General features: G+C 37.5%; 1 protein-coding gene across 3 annotated transcripts in view; it reads left to right on the top strand.

The window, feature by feature from the left end:
- The window catches only part of LOC129565710 (lachesin-like), a 45,048-nt gene extending 27,404 nt beyond the window's left edge, over nt 1–17,644 (top strand). For all 3 annotated transcript variants that reach the window (XM_055440861.1, XM_055440862.1, XM_055440860.1), the window contains exons 3-14: nt 1,302–1,408; nt 8,406–8,426; nt 8,535–8,730; nt 12,249–12,333; nt 12,411–12,443; nt 12,540–12,580; nt 12,695–12,823; nt 12,976–13,126; nt 13,411–13,553; nt 15,004–15,144; nt 15,333–15,446; nt 15,643–17,644. In XM_055440861.1, the coding sequence (XP_055296836.1) occupies nt 1,302–1,408; nt 8,406–8,426; nt 8,535–8,730; nt 12,249–12,333; nt 12,411–12,443; nt 12,540–12,580; nt 12,695–12,823; nt 12,976–13,126; nt 13,411–13,553; nt 15,004–15,144; nt 15,333–15,446; nt 15,643–15,752 (1,271 nt within the window). In that variant the 3' untranslated portion in view covers nt 15,753–17,644. The remainder of the gene's footprint in view (nt 1–1,301; nt 1,409–8,405; nt 8,427–8,534; nt 8,731–12,248; nt 12,334–12,410; nt 12,444–12,539; nt 12,581–12,694; nt 12,824–12,975; nt 13,127–13,410; nt 13,554–15,003; nt 15,145–15,332; nt 15,447–15,642) is intronic.
- The last annotated feature ends 5,705 nt before the right edge of the window (nt 17,645–23,349 follow it).

The raw sequence follows: 23,349 nt of genomic DNA on the forward strand, positions 1-23,349 counted from the left end.
CGTCGTCGTCGTTGTCTTCATCGGCAACAGCAGTCAGAAGTTTAATTAAATTTATTGGTTCGTTTAACACTCGCATGTATTTTACTAATGATAATGAGACACGATTGTCTACGGAATAACAATAAAATTGGAATCGATGTGATTGCACCACGGTGAAATGAGCCTGGGGATGATTCAAAAATGATTTTACCAAAAGATAATGCACACAATATTTTTTTCTATGGCATCATCCGTTTACATAACCAATAAAAGTCGAAGAAGAAACGCGAACGTTAAGTCAAGCATTCCAATTAAATTTCTCTTCATTTTCTGCTGACTTCTTTGTTCGTTCGCATGGCATACGAGAGCAGCAAATGTAGTTACTCTGGTCGATCCGCCACTAATAAAGTGTGATCCGGAATAATTTATCAGCGGTTATTACATCGCGTTTTTCTTTTCTTCAAAACTCAATGAAAGTTCGCATATTAATCATGTTTCTAGAACGGCAAAAGACGCCAAAGAAAAATTACAGACCTGATTTTTTTTTAAATTCCGAATAAATGCCGCAGCACATGCAAATATGCATATATATTCCCACTTCATTTGCCCGGTTGAATCATAAAGATTGGGTGCGTGTCCTTGAACAAAATCCTTTTGAATTGGTAAAATATGACCATGATTTGCTTTAAATCGACCAATCAAACCGAACTAAATTAAAAATATTTCGAAAAGTTTTCTTTTTCTTCAGCTTTGACAGCGGGTGTATGTGACAAATATGAGAATTATATACCCTTTTTCTGCTTTCATTGCAAAAATTGCGACAGTTTAGCAGTGATTTCGAATGAAAAGGACATTTTCTTTGAAACTGATTACATTTGCATCCGTAAGTTGCCATTAGTTATGAGAGAAAAAAAGCATAAATCTTCATTTTGGTTGAATAAATTTTTTTCCCGAGTCGATTTTTCCAATTTTGCTTGCGTAATCGGTCACGTACTCATCTTTTGCGTTCGCTCGCTTGTTTTCTCTGTTCTTCTTTTATTTTCTGGTGTACATCACTTTCTTCAATTCAGTTCAGTTTGGTTTGGTTTGGTTCGGTTCGATGGTGTAGGTAATTTATCGATGGAATTTATTCTCCATCTATCTTTTTCAGCATTTTTCATGTTCATTCTCCTTTCATTTTTACATTATTCACGTTGAGCTCTTTCTTACGGGCAAAATGACTTAAGCTAGGCCAAGAGGACCTTTTCACAATTCACAAGAAATTGACTAATTCATTTCATAATTTTTGGTTCTTTTTCTATTTTTTCTGTCTGTTTCTGCAGCTCTTCCCGAGGATCCCGAGTTTACTGATGTGATAGAGAATATCACAGTGCCGGCCGGACGAAACATAAAGCTCGCTTGCTCAGTCAAAAATCTAGGATCGTACAAGGTACATGCAAGTAGAAGCTGCAAAAAGTAGAATGAAAAAAAAATCTCATGAATTTTAAAATAAATTGATGATAGTCCTGATGCAACCTTCGACCGAAAAATTCCTAATAGGAATATGTCACAAAAAAATAACGCCATGTGATCCAACCGACAAATTGCTTTGCTCGAAAATGAACCCTGTTTACAATTTTCATTAGGATTGCGTGTGAAATGGAAGAAATATTGTTGACGCTTAAGCAATCGATTCGAATTTGTTTGACGACAAAACATTCGACGTTGTTGTACGTGAAGCGCATCGTTTTTTTCATCTTTTGGTTTCGGGCTCAAAGCATTTCGATTAACTTTGATTTCATTTGCAATCCACACTGCTCTCTTTCTCGTCGCACAAAAACACTTAAACCCACGATACGAAGTCAAAAACACTATTCAAATAAGTCTTTAACAATTGTTCTTATCTCGATGCCAAACGATTGTCAGTCCCATGTTTGATTTTTATTTAAGTTTCGAAGCCACGATTCGCTTGTTGTTTTGTTGTTATTATTGTTGTTGGCGTCGCCGCATCCCCTTTTTGCGTCACTATTTATCTCAAATAGTTAACTTAAATAGCAATAATACATTCGAAGTTCGGTTCGATCGAGATATCGTTTGATGGAATGAACGGCCAACGACATCGATTGGTTATTCACAAGCGCTCAAGAAGAGCAAAAAGGTAAAAAAACCGTAGCAGAAGGAGAAGAAGAAGAACGAAGGAAGGCATTCCTTATCGAATAATCGAATGTTTGCCAAAATTGGCCCCGAGCACACACAGTACCAAACATGAACTCAAACACTCGGTCGCAGAGTTTTGTTCTTCGATCCGAACCGAATAAGCGAACACGAACGATGCAAAGTTTTTTGTTGCGTTCGAATGAGCGCGCGTATTCATTCTCATTTGCAGAAAAAGATAGAAAATTATTTCATTTTTGTTATCATCATTACTTGAAATGAACAAACTTTTGGCGCGCTCGTTCGTTCCTTTTCTTCGCACAACAAAACAAATGAATTGAACGCGCATTAACCCGTACGCGCGCTGCAAAGAACTTCAAACAAAAATTAAATAACTTCATTCACTCTCTTCATATCACACAATGTTTCATAATAACAAAAGCGAATTAAAAACAGAAGAAAAAAAAACTCGAAAACGAATTAAATCCGAGCGCCAAAATCATCACGAAAGCAAAGCCACAATCATCTAATCATAAAAATGTAGCGGATAAATAGATTAACTGTATGCGAGTGTGTAGGTATGTGTGGATTGTTTCTTTTAAATACCCTTTTTATTCGATATGCGTGTGTGTGTGAATATAGGATGTGAATGTGGGGTGAGTTGATGTAAGCGAATTCCCGCATATTCTTCGACAGCCGTTTCCATCCATTCTCGTGTGTGATTTCATTTTCCGATGTAAACTTGCACATGTTCGCAAACATCTTTTGCCACAGGAATTCTTGACAGTGGTTGTTATTATATCAGTCGGTGTTGGAATTAATAAAAGAGCACATCGAAAGCAGCAGAAAAAAGAGAAAAAAGACTCGTGCATGAGCCATGCTCGAATAATACTTTTGTATGTTGTACATGTCGTACGTAGGGCAAAACATTCATCGGCACATAGTTAAACCAGGTACACACACATACACATATGCATGCACACTGTGAAGTCTAGCCTGTAGCGTGCCCGAATCAAAGGATGCAAAATCATGATATGAATACGTAATTTCCATTTTCGGAACCCAACCATTTTCTACTCATTCGAAATTTTCGATATCTGAAAATGGGAAATGATCAACGGCTGTAAAACATCCGCTACTATTTACTTTAATCAATCATTTGGAGAGGTACGATGCGTGCACAGGCACACAAACACACACATACTCGACCAACCCCAAGTCATTTGCATTTTCAATTCAGATTAGTGTTGGTGGAACATCGAACTGTTCGATGTATTGAAATCCAATTAACGTTTGAAAAACTTTCACCCCAAACAAATGCCATCAAAATTGGACGCATTTTTAGGGGAGACGTTTGCTGAGAGCAATTGTTTTAATATTATAAGCCAGACACCTTTTTTTCTATATGTACAAAACGGATTTGATTCGTCGACTCTCAGACGCTCCCAATGGAGTGTGTGTTTTTCACTTGACTATTTTCGGTGTTAAAAAGGTAGACGACGGTGTTCGTTTTGAAAATGCCAGAAAATAGCATCAACCGTTTATAAATATTTTCCCACACCGTGGAGCTGCAGAGTGTGTTGAAATCAGCTTGATAATCGGGAAAATCACAGCAGTGCGAATTTGTTGCTCTTGATATCAACAGATTTAAACGTATATCGACGTGTTTTTGTTAGTTTTTTTTCGCCTGGAAACGACCCGAGTGTTTGTTTGTTCGTTGCTGATGCTATCTGATCTAACAGGTACGAATCATGGCAATTCATGGGAAATATTCGTTTTATATTAGCTTGTTCACGCTGTGCTTGCGGAAAACCCAAAAAGCCACAATATACATTTGTGCGTCACGAAAAGTACGGGTCCATATTTTCCACTCTCACACTCTGCCACACACATAAAATAAGTGGGCCAATCAACAAACTAATTTGACATGTCATTCAAAGATGAGCTATCATCAGTCAATCAATATAGCTGCCGAAATTCATTTGTGCGCACGGTCGTAAAATCTTCGCCGTTTAGGCAACGCGGCGTTTTGATGAATCGATGTCGACAAAAAAAAATATCGTGCCTGATGAAACAGATCATCATTAAATATTTAAAGAAAATCGTTTTTGGACGGTGACATATTGCCATACACTCGGCAAGCCGATGTAAACAAGCGGGGAAATGATGCCAATGTTGTACGGTTGACATTGTTAATATACTTGCATAGCGAAAATATCACTTCCTACATCCTTAATTTTTATGTGTTTGCTTAAGTCACTGTTTTGGCAGCAGTAGTAGCAAACACAGCAGCAAGGCTACACGAAAAAAAATGCTGTGTTTGCCATGGCTTTTGTATATGTTTGTTTTTCGTGTTGATTTCATCTCTTGTCAAACAATTTGCTTATTCAAATGCATCTCGTGCACACGTATGTGATGCTAAATGAAAAGACTTTTAATCTGTTTACAGGAGTGGTGAATGTGGCCTGAATTCGATTATGAGCGAAAGTGAACAGATAAAAATACGAAAATCGAACGTGTAAACAGAGCATAAATTTCCAATGTGGGGAAAAAACCATTGATTTTACTGCGTACATGAAAAAAAAAACAAAAAAATACGAACGCAGCCAAACTCATTTTCACTTTCAAACACACACACACACAACAATACATCTTTCGCGCGTGCATGTTTCTCATTTCATTCAAACTTGTGCCAAAATTGACAATAGATGATTCATAATCATTAAAAACATATTATGACATGACACAACACCCACAATAGAATGAAAATTATCCGTTTTGTATACACACGTTTGTTGACGAGCACCGCATACAATTTCTCTCTTTTTTTTCGGTCTCTGTTTCTCGGGGGTGTAAATAGACTGACGGTTGTCGTTGCGTTTTGTTGTGGGTGCTGTTGTTGGTCGACAAACAAGAGATGGATGTGAATGTTATACTTCATTTTATCACTGATGTCACCACCGTTGCCATTCATCTCTCACCAGCTCGACGACGAAAATGCTTACCTGCTTAAATGAAGCGAATTCCGTTGGAAAATCAAGTAAAAGCAAAAGTTATTATGCAGACAGTACACATTGACTACTAGCACCCGGCAGCATCAGCAACATCACCATCATTATGGCCCAAAAATTTCGGTGAGGTTTTTTATTTGCAGCAAAAGAAAAACAACATGTTCAAATCACACACACACACACACACTATACCGCACCTGAGAACTGTCGTCATTGGAAGGGAATTTAAAGGAAAATGCCGGCGACGAAAAGAAAAACGCCAACGAACGAACAAACGACGACCATAGTGTAGAAAAATTTGCGAGATAGGGAATGGAAAATAAATGACAAGAAAAATTCTTTCGCCGAAAAAGTAACGAACAAAACGAATTGATGAAACGATGAAAAAAAAAACCGTGCGGCAAAAAGTCTGAGGATGGGAGAGAGGGATCGAGCTGAAAACTCCATGGAGCAATATTGTTGAAGAAAGAAAAAAATGAACTTCATTAATTTTCCTTTTTGTCATGTGTTGATAATTCGTGTGTCGCAAAGTAAACGTCATCGGCTCTTTCAGCGACGTCGGTCGCTGTTGCTGCTGCTGCTTTTCAACATAATTTTTCGCAATTCATCTATTGTTGAAAAATGTCGGGTTTATTTTTGCGGGTTTGCTTTATTTTCGGCGACACACACTGAAGCGCAGATGCATCTCGTCATACTATCGCGACACGCACACATACCCTGACGTATAATGTAATGACACTCTTACGCGTACTCGAGCACAAAGTCAGTCGCGCGCTCTGTCGCTCATTCTCTTCTCTCAGACTGTGTGTACACTGTACAAAAGTCACATTATAGATACTTTGTTATGCTAATCATACACTCGCCTCTGTAACAACATTACTTTGGGCTTCTTTTGTTGTTGCCTTGGTTGGCATTTTTGCATCGCAAATTTTTTGTTTCTTTCCTTCGTTCACCGTTTGCCCTCCGAAAAGTGTGTGTGTGTGTGTGTGTGTGTACTTTTGTGCTGGCAAACGTTAGCACTTCTAATGTTCTGACTCAAAATTGGCTTCGGGTGTTTATAAGCTTTGCTTTTTGTGTGTTTTATTTCTTCTTTTTTCTCTTTCTCTCTAACACACACACACACATACAGTGATGTGTGCTATTTCTCATTCGAGCTTGAGCTTGAGCGCGACGACAGCTGCCCCCAAAGAAAATCATCGTTGCAATCATCATTGCGATTTGTGTGTAAAAATGAATAAGTGTATGTGTGTTTTGTACACGCGTTTCGCTCCGAAAAATATGCTCCACTCGAAAAATGAAGTGAAATGTATTCCATTGCACGAGTTCATATATATACACACACACTTAAAATATTTAAGCCGATTGTACAGCGAGATAGAGCAGGTTCGCTGCTTTTAACGATATTCCAAAAGTACACAAGAGCTGAACATTTCTGACTGCTTGAAAATTTACACTCACACTACAAATTACATATTATCTCTCACCGAATAAAACATTCAAATTAGGGATTTTCGTTACGTTTATCACACACATATTTTGTCTTTTCGTCGATTCGGTCGGTCGGTACCATCAACATGGCACATACCACACAGAGACTCACACAACAAGAAGCTGTGTAAACTGTGATTCGATGATGAGGTGTATCCTAGAAGCATGTTGATAACTTGAGAAATGCTTTCTGAATCATTTTTGATTTTCCTCCCGAAATTTATTTCAAGTTCAATGCATACGATGATGGAAGCAAGTGAAGCGCATCTGTCCGATTAAAATGGGAACGGACAGTGTAATTGGAATTGTGAAATCAAAACATTCGACGGAAAAATCGGATTTTCGAAACACAATGATATGTCCCAAAGTCGGAGAGAGAGAAAGTATCCAACGCGCCAGCGATTTGTCAAAACTCTTGTCGAATGGAAGAACGTGCTCGAGGAAAATAGATAACCGACGGAGAAAGAGAGAAATAAAAAAAAACAACATGAAGACGAACTAAAATATGCACAACTATTTTGAATACGCTTTCGATTTATCTTCATTTCACTTTTTAGTACGAATAAAGATGCAAATTTGCATTCGTTGCCATTCGGTGTGTGCGTGTGTGTGTGTGTGTGTTGTTTGGAAGATTTGTTCGCAACGGGATGATGTGCTTCGAACACGTCGGATATTTTCAAGCATGAAACATGCATACAACCGTACATTGAACTTGATAAGATTTCCCCTTTTTTTCCTTAGTTCGGCTGTCTTCCCATTGTTCCATTCCGATATTCTATTTTTTTGTGTTTGCATAAATGTTGAAAAGCATCACCAAATAACAACAACAATCGGCCCGGTTGAATTGTTTCCAATGCTTGACTTGAAAATATAAAATCAATATGTCACAAGTGGTAACACGTCTTTGCACTATAATGAAAAAAGAAGAAACGGGCAAGAAAATGCGAACGATGAGACGATTCGTATTTCATTTGAGATTTTCGAGGCTGAATTTCCTTAGAAACCAGATAATGATGAATGGATTGAAGAATGATCCGCATTGCAAACACACCAACCGATTCCGATGAATGGGAAGACGAGTTGCATGGTGAACAAATACGTTTCACGTGCACCGTAAGCATGATAAATTATTGACGACAACGACGACGACGACAAAGACGATGAACGCTCCGAAGAGAGTTATATTGAGGATTGAGGTGCAAAAGCACCCGATTACTCCAGAAAGCCAGATGGAATGTAGATTGCTTGGAATTTAAACGTTGCTCGGTTTTTCCGATCTTTCTGTCTCTCTTTCACTCTCTCGACGATGGAGACAGAGAGGAGGATTTTTGCGTCATGGAAAACGTGCGATTTCATGCTCGATAAAGATGAACAACGTGCAGACAGGCAATGATTTCACAGCTATCGACAAATCGCATTCGTAATTCCAATCATATTACAAATTTAGTGCTTCACTCGCTTTAAATCCGAACCACACACCCACCACCGATCGGCTATAACAAACTAAACTCAACTAAACGATACTGATGGATATTTAATGCTCTTGTTACAAATTTGACCAGGTATTTTCACTCACATTGCTTAGTTTATGTGGTTGTCACATATTGTATTACATGTTGGATCACATGGCCACATCAAATAACAAAGTCATCTAAAGTCTTCACTTCATTTGACCATTCTGCCACATATCACATGTCCACCCTCACATCGAAGACAAATCGATTTGTTAACACGAATCATTTATGTTCATCTCTTCATCATTGTTTTTTCTTGTCTTTTTTCTCTCTGTTCTAGGTAGCTTGGATTCATTTCGAGGTCAGTTCAGTGGTCCAAAACAAGAGACATTCTTCATACAATTTGACTTTGATTATCTAAAAATGAAATGCGATTAGCTAAAGCGATGTTGTGCTTCTTTTTTTTTAGCAATCAGCAATTTTGACCGTTCACAATCATGTAATCACTCGAAATCCACGGATCAGTGTAACGCATGATAAACACGATAAGCATCGCACATGGTTCTTGCACATAAACAATGTCAAAGAGGAAGATCACGGCAGATATATGTGTCAAATCAACACGGTTACGGCGAAAACACAATTCGGCTATGTCCATGTTGTCGGTAAGTTGATGCGTTCTCTGTTCTCACCACCACTTTCATTTCCAGAAGGGGACCACGCTATTGTCTCTTTTTCAAAACCCAAATCGAAATGTACTCGCCTTCAATGGAATTCGACCATTTCTTTTCATTCGAGAATTGGAATGAGAAAGGCAGAGAAAAAAAAGTACTTAGATGCATTGCCAACCATTGGTGTGTAACCGGATACTTTAAGCGTTCATTTTCCTTTTCACAATTGCAATCTTTTGAAGGACAGCACACTCACAGAAAAAAAAACCCGACTCGACGAAATGCATGCGCTTGCAAAAACTTACGAAACTAAGCCATTTGAAAATGGATCGTCTTTTTTTTCGTTATCCGCTTTTGTCGACTGCGGTTATACCAATTTATCGTTCAGAAGAAGAAGGGAAGGAAAAAAACGACCATTGAAATGGCCAAGACGCAAAAAAGCAGCCGTTGGTGCAAAAATGTTGAAAACAAGTGTAGTTTGCGGCAATGTTTGAGTGTTTTTATTGTTGCGTTGAGCATTGTCTGGCAACCGGATTTGTTTATTTTTTTTTTCGGGCGGTGGGTTGAGGACAGGAAGATTGCACATAATTTTATAAATAATAAACTAATTAAATGATTCCGCAGTTTCTTTTTCTTCTCCACCAACCAACAATAATGGCTTGTTTTACTATAGAACTAGTATCCAGAATTTATGTCAAGAATTCAATTGTTCCATACACTTACTGGCAGTGTACACATTCAAAAGCTACTTTCAGAGAGCCTGGCTCGAACTGCTAATTAATTTTTAATAGATTTTTTCAAAAACCAACGAAATACCAACTGAATATGCAAATTTCCAGCGTGCATTCAATGTGATAAAATGGGGAAATGAGAAAGTGAAGATGCATTTGACAAACTATTTGCAATGTCGAAATGAGACACTACAAACAGAAGAAATGAAAATGACAACAATGGAAACATGATGTTGTGATTAAAAAGCAGCAGCACGCGGATGGAAAGCGAGAAATTAAGCGTTACGTTATAACAGTTTTGTTATGATGATTGTTGTACAGATTCTGCTGAATACAAACTGTACTCCACACAGTGCTCAAAATGCACGATTTTCCATTTTTCGGTCGTTCGTTTTGCGCCCGTTTTCACCGATGAAGATAATTTGTTTAATAGGTACTCAAGACATCTGCATAAAAGGTTTTGCTGCACTTCGACTCTATCGAAAAACTTGGAAGTGAATTGTGTGGACGATACAAAAACAACACCACCGTAAAAATGAAAGGAAACAACTTACGAAAATCCCACAAAACTTTTCCCAATGAACAGCATACTTTTGTCGTCATTGTTGCTTTTCATTCACTCGATGAGCAAACCTTTCATTCAGGTCAGGTTTTTGTTGTTGTTGTTACGGTTGATGTTGTGACGCCATTTGGTGCTGTTGAGCCATTTCGATTTTATGCTGCACAAAATCTTGTCGCATTCTTCGTCCGTGTTTTCATTCTCGCCGCTCGGAAAACATTTTAATATAAATAAATTACATTTTTGTGGACTCAATGTCGCAATTATCATTTATCATCGCTGGAACACGGGCGCTCATTCGCCAAGCACTCATTTCAACCATCGCAACGAGACAGAAAAAAAGCTCTCATTCATTTCAACGTGTGTCGTCGTTTTTTTTTCCACTCATTGAAACTTGTTTCCATTGAATGAAGTTTATGGCGGCTGAATGGTAAAAAGTGAAAAAAATCGGAGTACAAAAAAAGTGAATACAAAAATGCATTTTCTCCGGCATCAACTTAATGAAGTCAGGTTAAGTGAAGAAAAATTCCAATGGGAAAACGTCTCCTCAATTAAGCAAGTGATGATTCTAACTTCATTTTTATTTCTCTCCACCTCTCTCTCTCTCTCTCTCTCTCTCTCTCTCTCTCTTTCTCTGCCTCTCTCATTCTATACAAATTATAATGATATAAAAACCAAGGAAGAGAAAAAAAAATTCAATTTTCCGCCGCTCAAAATGGCGAACGTGTTGAAATTGTAATACGACACCAAAAAAATAATTGAATTATTTCGGTGAATTGGTAGCGAGGCAACACTCGCCGATCAGGCCAAATGCGATGCATAATTGTTGAAATAATGGAAAACTAATCTCGATAAATCGTGGTTTGTGACCAACTGACTGTGCTGGCTGTCACCAATGCAAACACAATGACTAACTTACGTTTAATAACTAATGGCCATCAATGTCGCGCGCTCGTTGCACGCTCTGCACTCGATCCCACGGCATAGCAAACGTACGTGTGTGTGAGCTTTTTTGCTTAACTTCGGTTCGTTATTGTTGGATACTGGTTTCGATAAAACGCAGATTTGTTGTTTCAATACATGCGCTGTCGATTTTTCGACTATTTTTTTTTTCTCTTTGTCCTGTGTGTTTGCGAGGTTTGCTGATACAAATTTATGGAATGGACGAGTGAAACTTTTGCAAAACCCAAAAGAGAAATTACTGGCAGAATTCAATTTAACCATGTTCGACCATTCGAAATCGAGCAACGTCCAAACATTTTCCAAAATGCACACAAACCGAAAGCGGGCAAAAAAAAGAATTCGAATGCGTTTCACATAGTCGAAATGAGGAAGTCTCGTGTGCACAAAACCATCGAGGAAAAAGTCATTGTGTCGCCGCGACTCGTTCGACATTTGACAGCATAATAATTTTCGAAATTACATTAGTTTAATCAAACTTTTCTATTAAAAAAGTTTATTTTTTTCCGCTCTAGTATTCGGAGTGTAGTTTGGACGAATGTCATTCAATCGAGTTTTGGTTTTTGGTGTGATTCCCGGATTTTTGTTCTTTTTTCCGTCGGAAAATCTGTGTATGAAAACAAAACACATTCACACTCGCGCACACACACACAATGAAAACATTAATGGCACTTTTTTAGATCCATTCGATTTCGTGAACAATCGATTTGGTTGCTGTGTCTTGCGAGGCAAATCGAAATCGAAAAAAAAAACGGGCCGTGCACAGTAATCAGATTGGTGTTGAGAGCAAACGCTTGTCTACCAGTGAACTCGAATAATTCAACTCTTCGTTCTATTTTATTTATTGATTTCGATTATGAAAATTTATGGGAATGTGTGCTCACACTGGCAAAAATCGTACTGTGGTGCGATTCATTGTGTCGCTGCTATGCCGTTGCTCTGCTTTTACTGCTGACGTCGTCGCCGTTGGTGGCTGTTATTTACATTGCGAGTCATCGTACATTATATCAAATCAAAAATTATGATTATTTGTTCAGTTGGTGAACATTGAAATGACCACTTTTTTGGCATTAACATCGTTGTGGGGACAAACTGTTGTAGCCAGGCACCAGAACTTGAGTTTGTGCTCGGTTGGGATTTATGACAGAGTTTTTTCGGGATCACAATGTCTAATAAGCTGCTCGAATGAAGCGAAAAGATGTTAAAACATTACGTATATGTGTTTTTTTCCCTTTCTCTCTCTCTGCATCTACTGCATCTAGTGCCGCCGAATATCGAAGATTCCTTGACTTCAACTGATGTTGTAGCTCGTGAGGGTTCGAATGTTACATTGAAATGCAAAGCGAGGTAAATTTTTTTTTAGATCAATTTTCATCCATATCTAAACCATGAACTATTCTTCTTTTTTTTCGTCGCTCATGAAGTGGATCTCCAAATCCTGGTATAAAATGGAAAAGGTACGTAACCAGATCAATTTTCATACATGGACCCACCATCTAAAACCATGAACTGTTCTGTTTTTTTTTTCTCTTCGCCCATTTGACCATCCACAGGGACGACAACAATAAAATATCAATTAGCAAGGGCTTAAGTGGTTAGTATCGATCGAGTTTGCATTATCATATTTCACATAAAAGTATCAATTTATCCAATTTTGCTTGTGTTCGCATGACGAATGTTTGTGTGTGCGTGCGTGCACCGTCCACAGTTACGGAATGGGAAGGTGAAATTTTGGAAATTGCTCGCATATCGCGTTTGGATATGTCGGCTTATTTGTGTATTGCATCGAATGGCGTCCCGCCGAGTGTGTCGAAACGCATTAAAGTCAGCGTCGATTGTGAGTATTCATGCCTGATGACTTATTTGGCATCGTTCCAAAAAAAAATGGTCAAATATGACTTTTTCGCAACTGTTCCGGTTGTTGTTGTTGTTGTTGTCGTTTTTTGCTCATTGCATATTTGCCATGTCATTTTTTTCTCCGTTTTATAGTTCCACCAATGGTTTGGATCCCACAGCAGCTCGTCGGCACACCCGTTGGATACAACATTACGCTAGAATGCTTCATCGAAGCATATCCAATATCGCTGAATTATTGGTCAAAAGATGATGGCGATATGATACACGATTCCAACAAATACAAGTGAGTACATGCAAAAAAGCATTCAAATTAGGCCAATTCTCTTCCTTTTCCCCTTGTGCTAGCCAAATTTATTTCCGTCTGAGTAGTATCTTATTGTTGCCAGTTTTTTCTTCATTCAGTTGAATTTTTCAGCTCAAAGCGCAAAGTTGTCCTGGTTTCCTTCGGGGGAATAACACAATTTTATTATAGTACATGTTCCACTTTCAAAAGAATAACACTGTTTCGAATAATAACAAAAATTTACTTCTTTGTTAAATTATTACGTTTGAAATTTCATTCCACAGAACTGATACCGTTATCAATCGGCCATCGTACAAGTCGACGATGCGCTTAACCATCAGCAATGTTCATAAAAACGACTACGGTATGTACAAGTGCGTTGCGAAGAATCCACGCGGTGAAACAGATGGCACAATTCGTCTGTATTGTGAGTATATTCAAGACATCATTTATATACGTGTATTTCTTCATTTCTTTTTCCCCGGCGCAGTCAAGTGTTCGCGACGGTGTAAATTCAATTAGGAACTGTGTTTAAGCGAAATTTGTCTGAAATTCAAAATCATTTTCCGTTCATTACGTGGATTTGTCGAATGAAAATTCACATGTTGACGATGGCGTATGAAAATTCTCATGATTATCTATGGATTCACGGTGAATCATTCAACTGCTTGACGACAACCGAATAAGCCATGGATTATGGCAACCTTGACATTACCAAAGCACGTTTTTTTTTCTGAAGAAGAAATTCTTAACGAAGCACCGTTTTTTATCGACTCATTGTTCAACCAGCGTTTTTCTTAAGTTTATTTGGGAGTTCATAAATCATACATCGAATTGATGTATTTTTTCATTTTCTCGACGAAAAAAACCAAAATGGTTTTTACTTCAATTTTTGATATATAATATCCAGTATCTTGATAATATCTCAAGTCTTGCTGACTCTTTGTGGCTACATTTACGTTAAGATCAAACCAATATTTTTGCATGCGTTGCAATTGAATTCGTTTTTTCTTTCCTTTCCAAAAGTTCTGTGTCTCCTTCGATTTTTTTTTATCTATCAAACGGAATTTTCCTAAACAATGCCATCGAATGGCGTCCTGTTGAGTGTATCGAAATGCCATCTACGTGCTCACACGCAATCGAATTTATGTTGAACGGGAAATACATCAAATGAAAAGTAAACATGCTTGAGCAATTGATTTCCATGTAAAAAAAACTTCCGTGCGGCCCATATGTCATATGGAAATGATGTGCTTTCCAACGCGTCTACATATGTTCTTCTCTTTTTTCTATTTATCGAGAAATGGATTTGATCCGCTTTGGATGTATTGGTACAGAGATTGGATTGGGGGTTTGTTTAACAAGACTTAAAGTTTGTTTACGTTGATGTGGAATCCGGTTATCCAGGGCAACGAAAGCCGAATAAGTGCCAAATTCAGCAGAGAATTCGCAAAAGCAGTATTTATTTTTAATTTTCTACAAAAAAAGCAAAGAAATGCCCTTTTTCCAAATGTAAACAGCAGGATGTTGGCAATGCTCGTAAGAGCAACCAGAAAAAGAAGCAAACGGGTGCCTTCGTTCAGCCAAAACAACAATAATTACGTTAATGCGTCAACAAAAATCAAATTGAATACATATTGGATGACGCTGATGCGACGACGGTCAAATTGCTGTTTCCTCAATGACAAAGTTATTTTGATTATTTCGTATTGTTGATATTAATAAATGTATGGGCTATGTGTGTGGATACACAATGTAATTTTTATCGATTCTCTAATCATCAAACTTGACGAAACCTAATTGAAACAAATAACTTATTTGTAATTGAGTTTTATTCAATGTGTTTTTTTTTCTTCGTTTATTCATTAATGGTATAGCTTCGAGTCCACCAACCACACTAGCACCACCGCCAACAACAACATCTGAGCGGCCGTTCCCCGATATTCAACCGAAAAATATTTTCGAAACACCAATTTTCCGCCAAAGAGATAACACCACCATTCAATTCACCGACAAAGGTAACCAGCATATAATTTTATGCGCTTTGTTTTGGGTTCATTATTCCTGATTTACCGTAATTACATCGGTCAATTTTATTCAATATTCCGATATGTACAGTACACAACGATTTTCACATTAGTTGACGATTAACAGAGAACAAATGAATGAATGAATGAAGAATTGTTAACACTGGCTCTTCTTTCAGGCTTAAAATATCAATCAAATCTCAACGAAATAGACAAATCCGAGCAAAAGTCACAAGGTGACAGCTCCAGCAAGGTGTTTGAATGGCCTTCTAAAGATGAATCTCATGCTGCTAGTAAGTGCTTTCAATTGATTTTAGCCAACTATCTAGGATGTCATGAAGAATTTTAAAATCAATTCGAAGATTATTCATTCATTTTGAATCATTTTTCATTCAAAATTTCGTACTAAAACTTCAGAGAAAAAGAAGAAGTCCATTTTTATACCTTTCATTTTCTTCTTCTTTTTTCTTTTTACCCGTTCGTTACTAGGCGGTGCCTCGTCAGTCAGTGGTGTACAAAGAGTATCAAAATCGATCGGCTCTTTCGTGACATACCGAATTCCAATATTGTTAACCATTTTGGCGATTGCAATGACATAATCATTAATACTGTTATTAGCCTAAAGAACGCATAAATGGGTAATTTTTATGAGCTCAAACACACGAATACACACAAACCCACAACCACAATTACCAACTAACGAATATTTATGCAAACCTATTTTATGTATTGTAAATAAGAAGTTAACTCATGTAGCGGACTGTAGTTAAATGATACAATTTCTAGATGGCATGCACAAGCAACAATAACAACAACAAAAACAGTAACAGCCCAAGAGAAACGGCCAATATGTTTATACGCTGTCTATCCGCCGAAAATACACTGCAATATATTCACGCTTATTGGACGCCAAATTCAATATATATTCTAGTGTATTTCAGTCACTCCACATGCTCGTCGTTTTGTTCAATTTGAGAGTACTAAGTTTCCGTGAGTGATACGCAAGATGGCAGCACCTTAAATGGCGTTTTTATACACAAAGTAGATACTTGAGTGTAAATTATTATGTTAGTGGCGTATCAAAATGAAGGTTTAAAAAAAATACATTGTCAATATAGAGCGTGTGGTGTGACTGGTGTATTTTCGGCGTATTCTTCAGCGTGAAACATATTCAGGCGCCCTCTGATGGCCATGAATGCATTCATTGATTCAATATGTTTCACGCTGAAGATTACACCGAATATACACTAGAATATATATTCAATTCGGCGTCCAATAAGCGTGAATATATATTGTAGTGTATTTTTGGCGGATAGACAGCGTATAAAGATATTGGCTGTTTCTCTTGGGAGTAACAACCATAAACACACAAAAAAAACACATTGTTTAGATTGTAAGGGTACTAATTAATTATAATAATAGCAGATCACAAGAAATCAAATGTTATCAAATATTGAATCCAATTGCCAAAATCAAGAGATTGCCAATTGTAAACTGTAAAATGATTTCTGTTCTGTGGCCAATGGCCAATAGCTTGAGAGATCTGAATTGCACGTAGAAATATCCTAAAATATTTGCTCAGGTAAGTTAAGATACAATTTCATTTCCAACCCATAAAAAAGTCGAATCATAATGACAACATATGCTCGATACAAGCCCAGGTTTCTTTTTTGCACAATTCAATTCGATTCTCGAACGAAAGAACAAGAGTAAGTGTGTGACTTCGAAACTGATTTGTTGTCAAGTTTTACGAAGGTAAAAAAAAAATTCTGGTCGGACTCAAACAGAAAATTAAAAAGAAATCGAAATCTGTGTAAATAGCGATTTTGTTTGATCTTTTGACGGTTTTGATTTGTTTCGTAGTGCAAAGTATTTTGAAGAAAAAAAAACCATTAACAAAAATTAGTTAAATTTAATGATAAAAAAGTATATATCTACTATAGCGGTTAATGTATTTCCAGGGCTTGTTAAGAGAGATTTATGAGATTATTTTTTAAATGTTCAGCTTCAATAGAAATGATTTTCTTTTAAAATTTAATTGCCTAATTGAACGAAAAAACAATCGGAACAAATATTCGTTTTCATTCGCATATTCTATTTGAAAAATAAAAAGTAATATCGATGTTTATGAATTGTTAATTTTTATTGCAACTAAAATCATTTGCATCATCCTCCTAAAAAAAAGAACAATACATAACAAAAAGACCCGCAATAATTACTGATTAATTATACACTTAAAACTAATCGAAACTACACACAGAGCATTGAAGCTGCTGCATATATATTTGCTGCTGGTGAACAGATCTGTTCGACAGCAGCTGTTGCTTGCATGCATATTCGCTGTGAAGCACGTTCGTTCATGTATCGATTCTCGCGCACAATGTTTGTCTCTTTCATTCACATGGAACCAGACAGAGAAGCATACAGAACACACGAGATACATCGTAAGCGACGCGCGCGTGCACACTCATAGCTGCCGTTCGCGCCTCGTGTGTTTCATACTCTTCTCTGTCTGGTTCCGTGTGAATGAAAGAGACAAACACTGTGCGCGAGAATCGATACATACATGAACAAACGTGCTTCACAGCGAATATGCACGCAAGCAACAGCTGCTGTCGAACAGATCTGTTCACCAGCAGCAAATATATATGCAGCAGCTTCAATGCTCTGACTACACAAGCCCCGGCTAATTCAAATAATATGATATTGTAACAAGAAATAATCGATGAATCATATTGGAAAATCCAAACGGAACTTGACCATAAGAATGTAATAATTCAGATGAAAGAAGAAGATGATGATGAATAAAAAAAAATTGTGTACGGATCGCTAATGATTTCTCAATAAAACACTCATTTACCAATAAAAAAAAAGCGGCTGTTTTCTTCTTTTCGGTATAATTTTCGGAAAATAATTGCTTCTAAAAAACGCGCTACAATGGGATTCATGCTGCATCGAATGGAACAAAATGGTCAATTGACTCGAACGATTTGTTTATCCCTTGGAATCTCATTCGAAGCCGTTGCATGCATAACCAGATTTAATCGCAAAATGATGGTAAATCGCCTTAACGTCTCCATATATGCTGCTGCCCTGTGTGTGTGTGTTCTTTTTTTCTTCAATCATCATTTTTTCTCATCCTGTGCTTATCGCTGACGTTTTCTCTACCATGCTGCGCTTGGTAAATTGGTTACTACGAATCGATAACTATTCAAACGATGAAAACGTATTGGTTATTGTATGAAAAATTAATTTTCCGCTTGCACAATTTCATATCATATCACGGAGCTGGTGTTCGCTTTGATGAGTTCCATCCAAAATGAAAATTTAATTTAGTGGAGTCTTTCATGCGGTTTTCTTCAGCTGGACAATGCCACTGAATCGAGAAAGGGATTGAATTGAAACGACCCGTCGAAATAAGTTGTGTGTGTCGGTCGGTGTGTGTGTGTGTGTGTTTTGAACATCACAATTGGTGAGCATATATCGTGTGTGCGTTGTCCAAGCATTTGAGCACTCGGCTCATTGTTTGACCATTTCATGTCATCGTAATGACATTTTGTTGTCATGCATATCACATGGTGTCTGGTTGTTGCAAGCGGAAAAATCAATTATAATGCCTAGTGACCTGTATTCAACAAGTTTTCCATTTACTGACCGCACAAAAGGACGTATCCGGAGTGTGTCTTTGTTTTTACCCGTTTATCTTGTTGATTGCAGCAACCGAAAAGCAACTAACTTTATCGCTCTTTGTGTGCGTGTGTATTCAAATGGCCACCAGGTTTAATGAAAGTTTCTCTGCACAGCCCAAAACAATGCCACGGCTTCTTATTTGCAAATTCATAATATTCGTAGTCGCATTATCGTAACGGCACAGGCAGTAAAATGTAGATTGCGTTTTATGAACGAACCGACCGACTTGCAGTAAAAAAAAAAATTGGTGTGCAGTATTCCTTTGTTGAAGCCTTAAACAATAAATGTGATGCGACTTTTCGCTATACACAGCAAAATGCGCTCGCAATGATTGAAACGGGCATGTTTTAATAAAGTGCAATTTCATGGGTGGCTTTTTGATATGCGACGGTAGCGTGCTCGAATAAACAAATGACGATCCACGGCTAAGTTTTTCACTTTTACTGTTTTATGGCTAATTTTGAAATGAATATTTACTTTAAAACGACGACTCCACTCGGCGTGCACTCATCTATTCATTATTATTATTATCATCTATTTCACGATCTATATTAAAGGCCATAATGGTATTTTCGCCCTAAAGCCAAATAATCTTCATCCTTTTCACCTACTATTTACCTCTCACCCTGGATTTTCAAGCAGCTCAAGTTCAAAACCGCTTTTATCTCGCACGAAAAGCGAGCACAGCGGGGAGAGAGAGAAAAAAGCATAGCCGTACATTTTCAACCGTTATTTTTCGACGTTGCCCTGAGGTTTTGCGCACGAGAATATACACGCTTTGATTGCAATGTGCCAAACTTCATTTCATATTTGAACGGTGCACAGTGTATGTAACATGTTACTCGTCGAACGCTCTCGCATGTTTACCTTCCGCAAAGCGAAGAAAACGAATTTTCGCAATTTCGTTTAATGGTGTTTTCAGATTTTGAACCAGAGCATAGCACAAGTGCGCCACTTGATCTCTCCCAAACATATAATAATGTGACATTCGTTGGAATTGGATTGAGTACAAACGGGGAGAGCAAACGTTGAACCACTGCGAAAATTACGAAGAAGAAAGAGCAGAAGATTCCCGACACTTGAGACAACATACAAGGCAAGCCGAATGAAAATCTGAAAATGCTCAAGCATTGTTGAGACCAAATTAATTGGAGAACATTACCTGCATTCAGGATACAAATGAATGGAAACAGCATATTTGACAAGCAAATTATTATGATTTTAGCTTGAAGTTACTCCCATTGATTATCGCACACTTGGTCCAATTCAAGTTCATTTACGGCAAACTTTTTGACATAAATTACGCGCGAACTTCGGTGAGTGTCATTTTATTATTTGCTCGTCTCAAGACTTTTACCATTTTCGCCAAAAGTATATTCTTCCTATTAAATTTGAAAGTAGTTTTGCTGAGTGATATTTTTTGAATTTAATTGAATTATTCAGAGTTAAAAATCATGGAAGGTTCAAAAGTTTTAACAAAAACAAAAATCAATTCAATGAAAAAAAAAGGATTCGCAATGTGTTCAATGAACACTGTTCATGTCATTTGAACCGATTTAACGCTTTAAATTTATCATTGGTGACATTTCCATTGAGCCGCTTTTAATTGGAATTAAATTTTCCGATGCCTTGGGATGTGCTTTTGCATCTCGTTTCAAACTTTAATCGAATGTCAAATGATGCAATCAAAAAGTTGTAATCAGCGCCGGGAATTGTTGGCTACCAATGCGTTTGACAGAGATATTATTCAAGCTTTGATTCGGAAAACCGTAGGTTTTTCGCCGAATAGCCATTGGCTAAAGTTTTAATCATTTTCCATGAAATGTTTTGCTTCCATAAAAGCCATCCAATTGGCTTCTATTTGATTGAGAAATTCCCTTCAATCGCACAAAGCTGAATTTATATGTTAATAAATAAACAAAGGCCTCATATTTTTCGTAATCAAACTTCATGGCATTTTCCATTCTCGGAATGGCGCGGTTGTTTTTATTTTGGCGTATTTTATAGAACGAATGAAAAAAAGTATGCTAATCCAACTGGTTTTGTTGATGACGGAAATCAAATATTTGTGGTGCGGATCGCATTGAAATCAAGTCTGAGTTGTGACGTCGGTGCAGTGTGCCGTTGTCATGGATTGACTGGAATGTTTGTTTGTGTGACAATAAAAAAAAAAATGGAAAAAAAGAGACGAAAAAGGAAAAAAAACCAAACTTCAAAATTCGAAGGAAAAAAAAACAACAACGGAAAAATCCAGAAAGAAAAGCATTGAGAATTGTCGCTTATTTCATCATCCGTGGAGGTCAGTATGTGAGCGTTGAGATAGTGAGAGAGAGAGAGAGTGGTTGGTTGGTTGACTATCGTCGTTACTTTGAAATGCATGCAAGCGAGAGATGCATCGTCGAAGCGTTTATTTGGAAACGCTTTATTTACATGGTAAGACAGTTGAAATATTTATACACTGTTTATCCAAGTAGATTATCTCTCTCTCCCTCTCCCTCTCCTTCTGCCATGTTGTGAGTTGTGAAAATTTCATTCTTCATGCAAAGCTTCAACACGAACGACGGTGGTGCAGACTAAAAGCAAGAATGCGGCAACCGAACAAGAGCGAGAGAGAGAGAGAGAGATGTAATAAGAAAAAAAACGATCCTGTTTGTTGAGAAAGACACTTTTATTTACTTATTTTCTCGTACGAATATTCAAATTTCCATTCCATCGTTCATTCTTATAGCCATTCACTTATGTGTTGAGTCTGCTCTCTTGTCGGTCTAGCTCTGTGTGTGTCGCTTTCTCTTTCTCTTTCTTGTTTCGGTTTGTATATATTCTTCTTTATTTTGGCTTCAGTGACTTGATTTTCTCCATACACGCAATTTTGAATCGCATTTTTTTTCTTGTTCCGGATTTTATAACGTCATGCATTGCTATGCTGTGCTTCAAGTCAAATGATCCTTCAGCCACTTGCTACATAAAAATTTTAATGGTCTCGATTTCGATCACACTCTATTTCAGTATATCATTGTACTTTGGAGCTGAGTCGTTGCTTCTCGCAGTTTAAGTGTGTTCATTAATGCATATCATGTGACAAATGCTTGAATCTATTGTATTAAGCTCGTCGTTGTCATCATCGCACTCGCACACTCACACTCGTGTGCTGCTCTCTCTCTCTCTCGCTCGCTCTCTGTGTTAATTTTATGCCAAAATCGTATTAACAAATCGTTTCCCATGTTCCAAACAAATAAAAAGCGAAAAATAAACATTTACACGCTTTTGATTTGCAGCATTTATACAGATTCCTCTGCTCTGTGTTGGGTGCTCATGATGTGCGTTGTTTTGCCGCGCGTTTGCTATCTTTGCACGTCTCAGCTGACGCCCCACACTATATATCGACCAGTACCGACGAAAAGAATGTCGACAAAATAAGAATAAATAATGAAAAATTCCCCGAATTCCTTTGCTGCTCGACGCGCACACACACACACATACCGGAGAAAAAAGTGTCGCTTTTTGTCATTTGAATTGGTTTAGTGTCGAGGCGGTTGTGTTACTCTGTAATTTTCCATTTTCGAGTGGCCCGAAGCGCGCGCACGCGGTCGCGCTCATACACAATACGTGTTTGGCTGCACAAAGTGCCTTCGAGACGTCCAACATAGAAAAAAAACGGATCGCTCCAAAGAATAGAGAGAACACAATGAATTTCATTTGCAAAAAGGAAATAAAAACAAAACACCAAGAAAACGAAACAAAAACCAAAGTGAACGACTGCCGGTTTCATTGGTCTCTCGAACCAACCGACACAACGACACATTAAACTAATTCAAGCCGACAAAAGAGAAGAAAATTTCATTGCAACCATTGCGTGCCTGAGAGGAGAAAGTCAATGGGTTGAAGTGAAAAAAAAGCGCGACTGATTAATGGGCAGAAACGAGTAAAATTTAATTGCATGTTGCAAATGAACGACCAAAGCGGGGAGAGACGGTGTCTATTTGAATGTGCAAAACCGATGAAAAAAATGTGTATTCGTTCCAATAAATGTCTCGATAAAGTGTTACAAATCGAATAAATTAAAACAAATCGTGATTTGTGAAAACAGCATGTCAATTTTTAAAAAATTCATTAAATCTTACGCAGCAAATTGATTTCTCATGTTTGCATCGATGTGATTGATTGTTCGCACAATGTTCAAATGATTTGCCAATTCGATAATTGATATTTTCATCAAAATTAAATTGGATTTCATGGAAATCATTTTCAACTTTAAATCATTTTCAATAATAAATCGCATGTGTGGAAAACAATAGAAATGAGCGCATAGCCCGATTTGGCTGTTTGCACCCACTTATGAAATGGTAAATTACCACAGCATTGGTAACTCGGGCGAAGGTGCATTATTATCGGTGCGTTTAATAAATAGACTGTCAAAAACAATTGCGCTCTCATTTTGCAGGTACTTTTTGTCTGTTCGTGATTTGCGGTTGGCCAAAGAGATAGCGAAAAATTGTATCCATTTTT

This window comes from Sitodiplosis mosellana, unplaced genomic scaffold (genome assembly GCF_009176505.1).
Source record: "Sitodiplosis mosellana isolate CC-2019 unplaced genomic scaffold, AAFC_SMos_1.0 Smas_scaffold_3, whole genome shotgun sequence".
NCBI classification, from domain to species: Eukaryota; Metazoa; Arthropoda; class Insecta; order Diptera; family Cecidomyiidae; genus Sitodiplosis; species Sitodiplosis mosellana.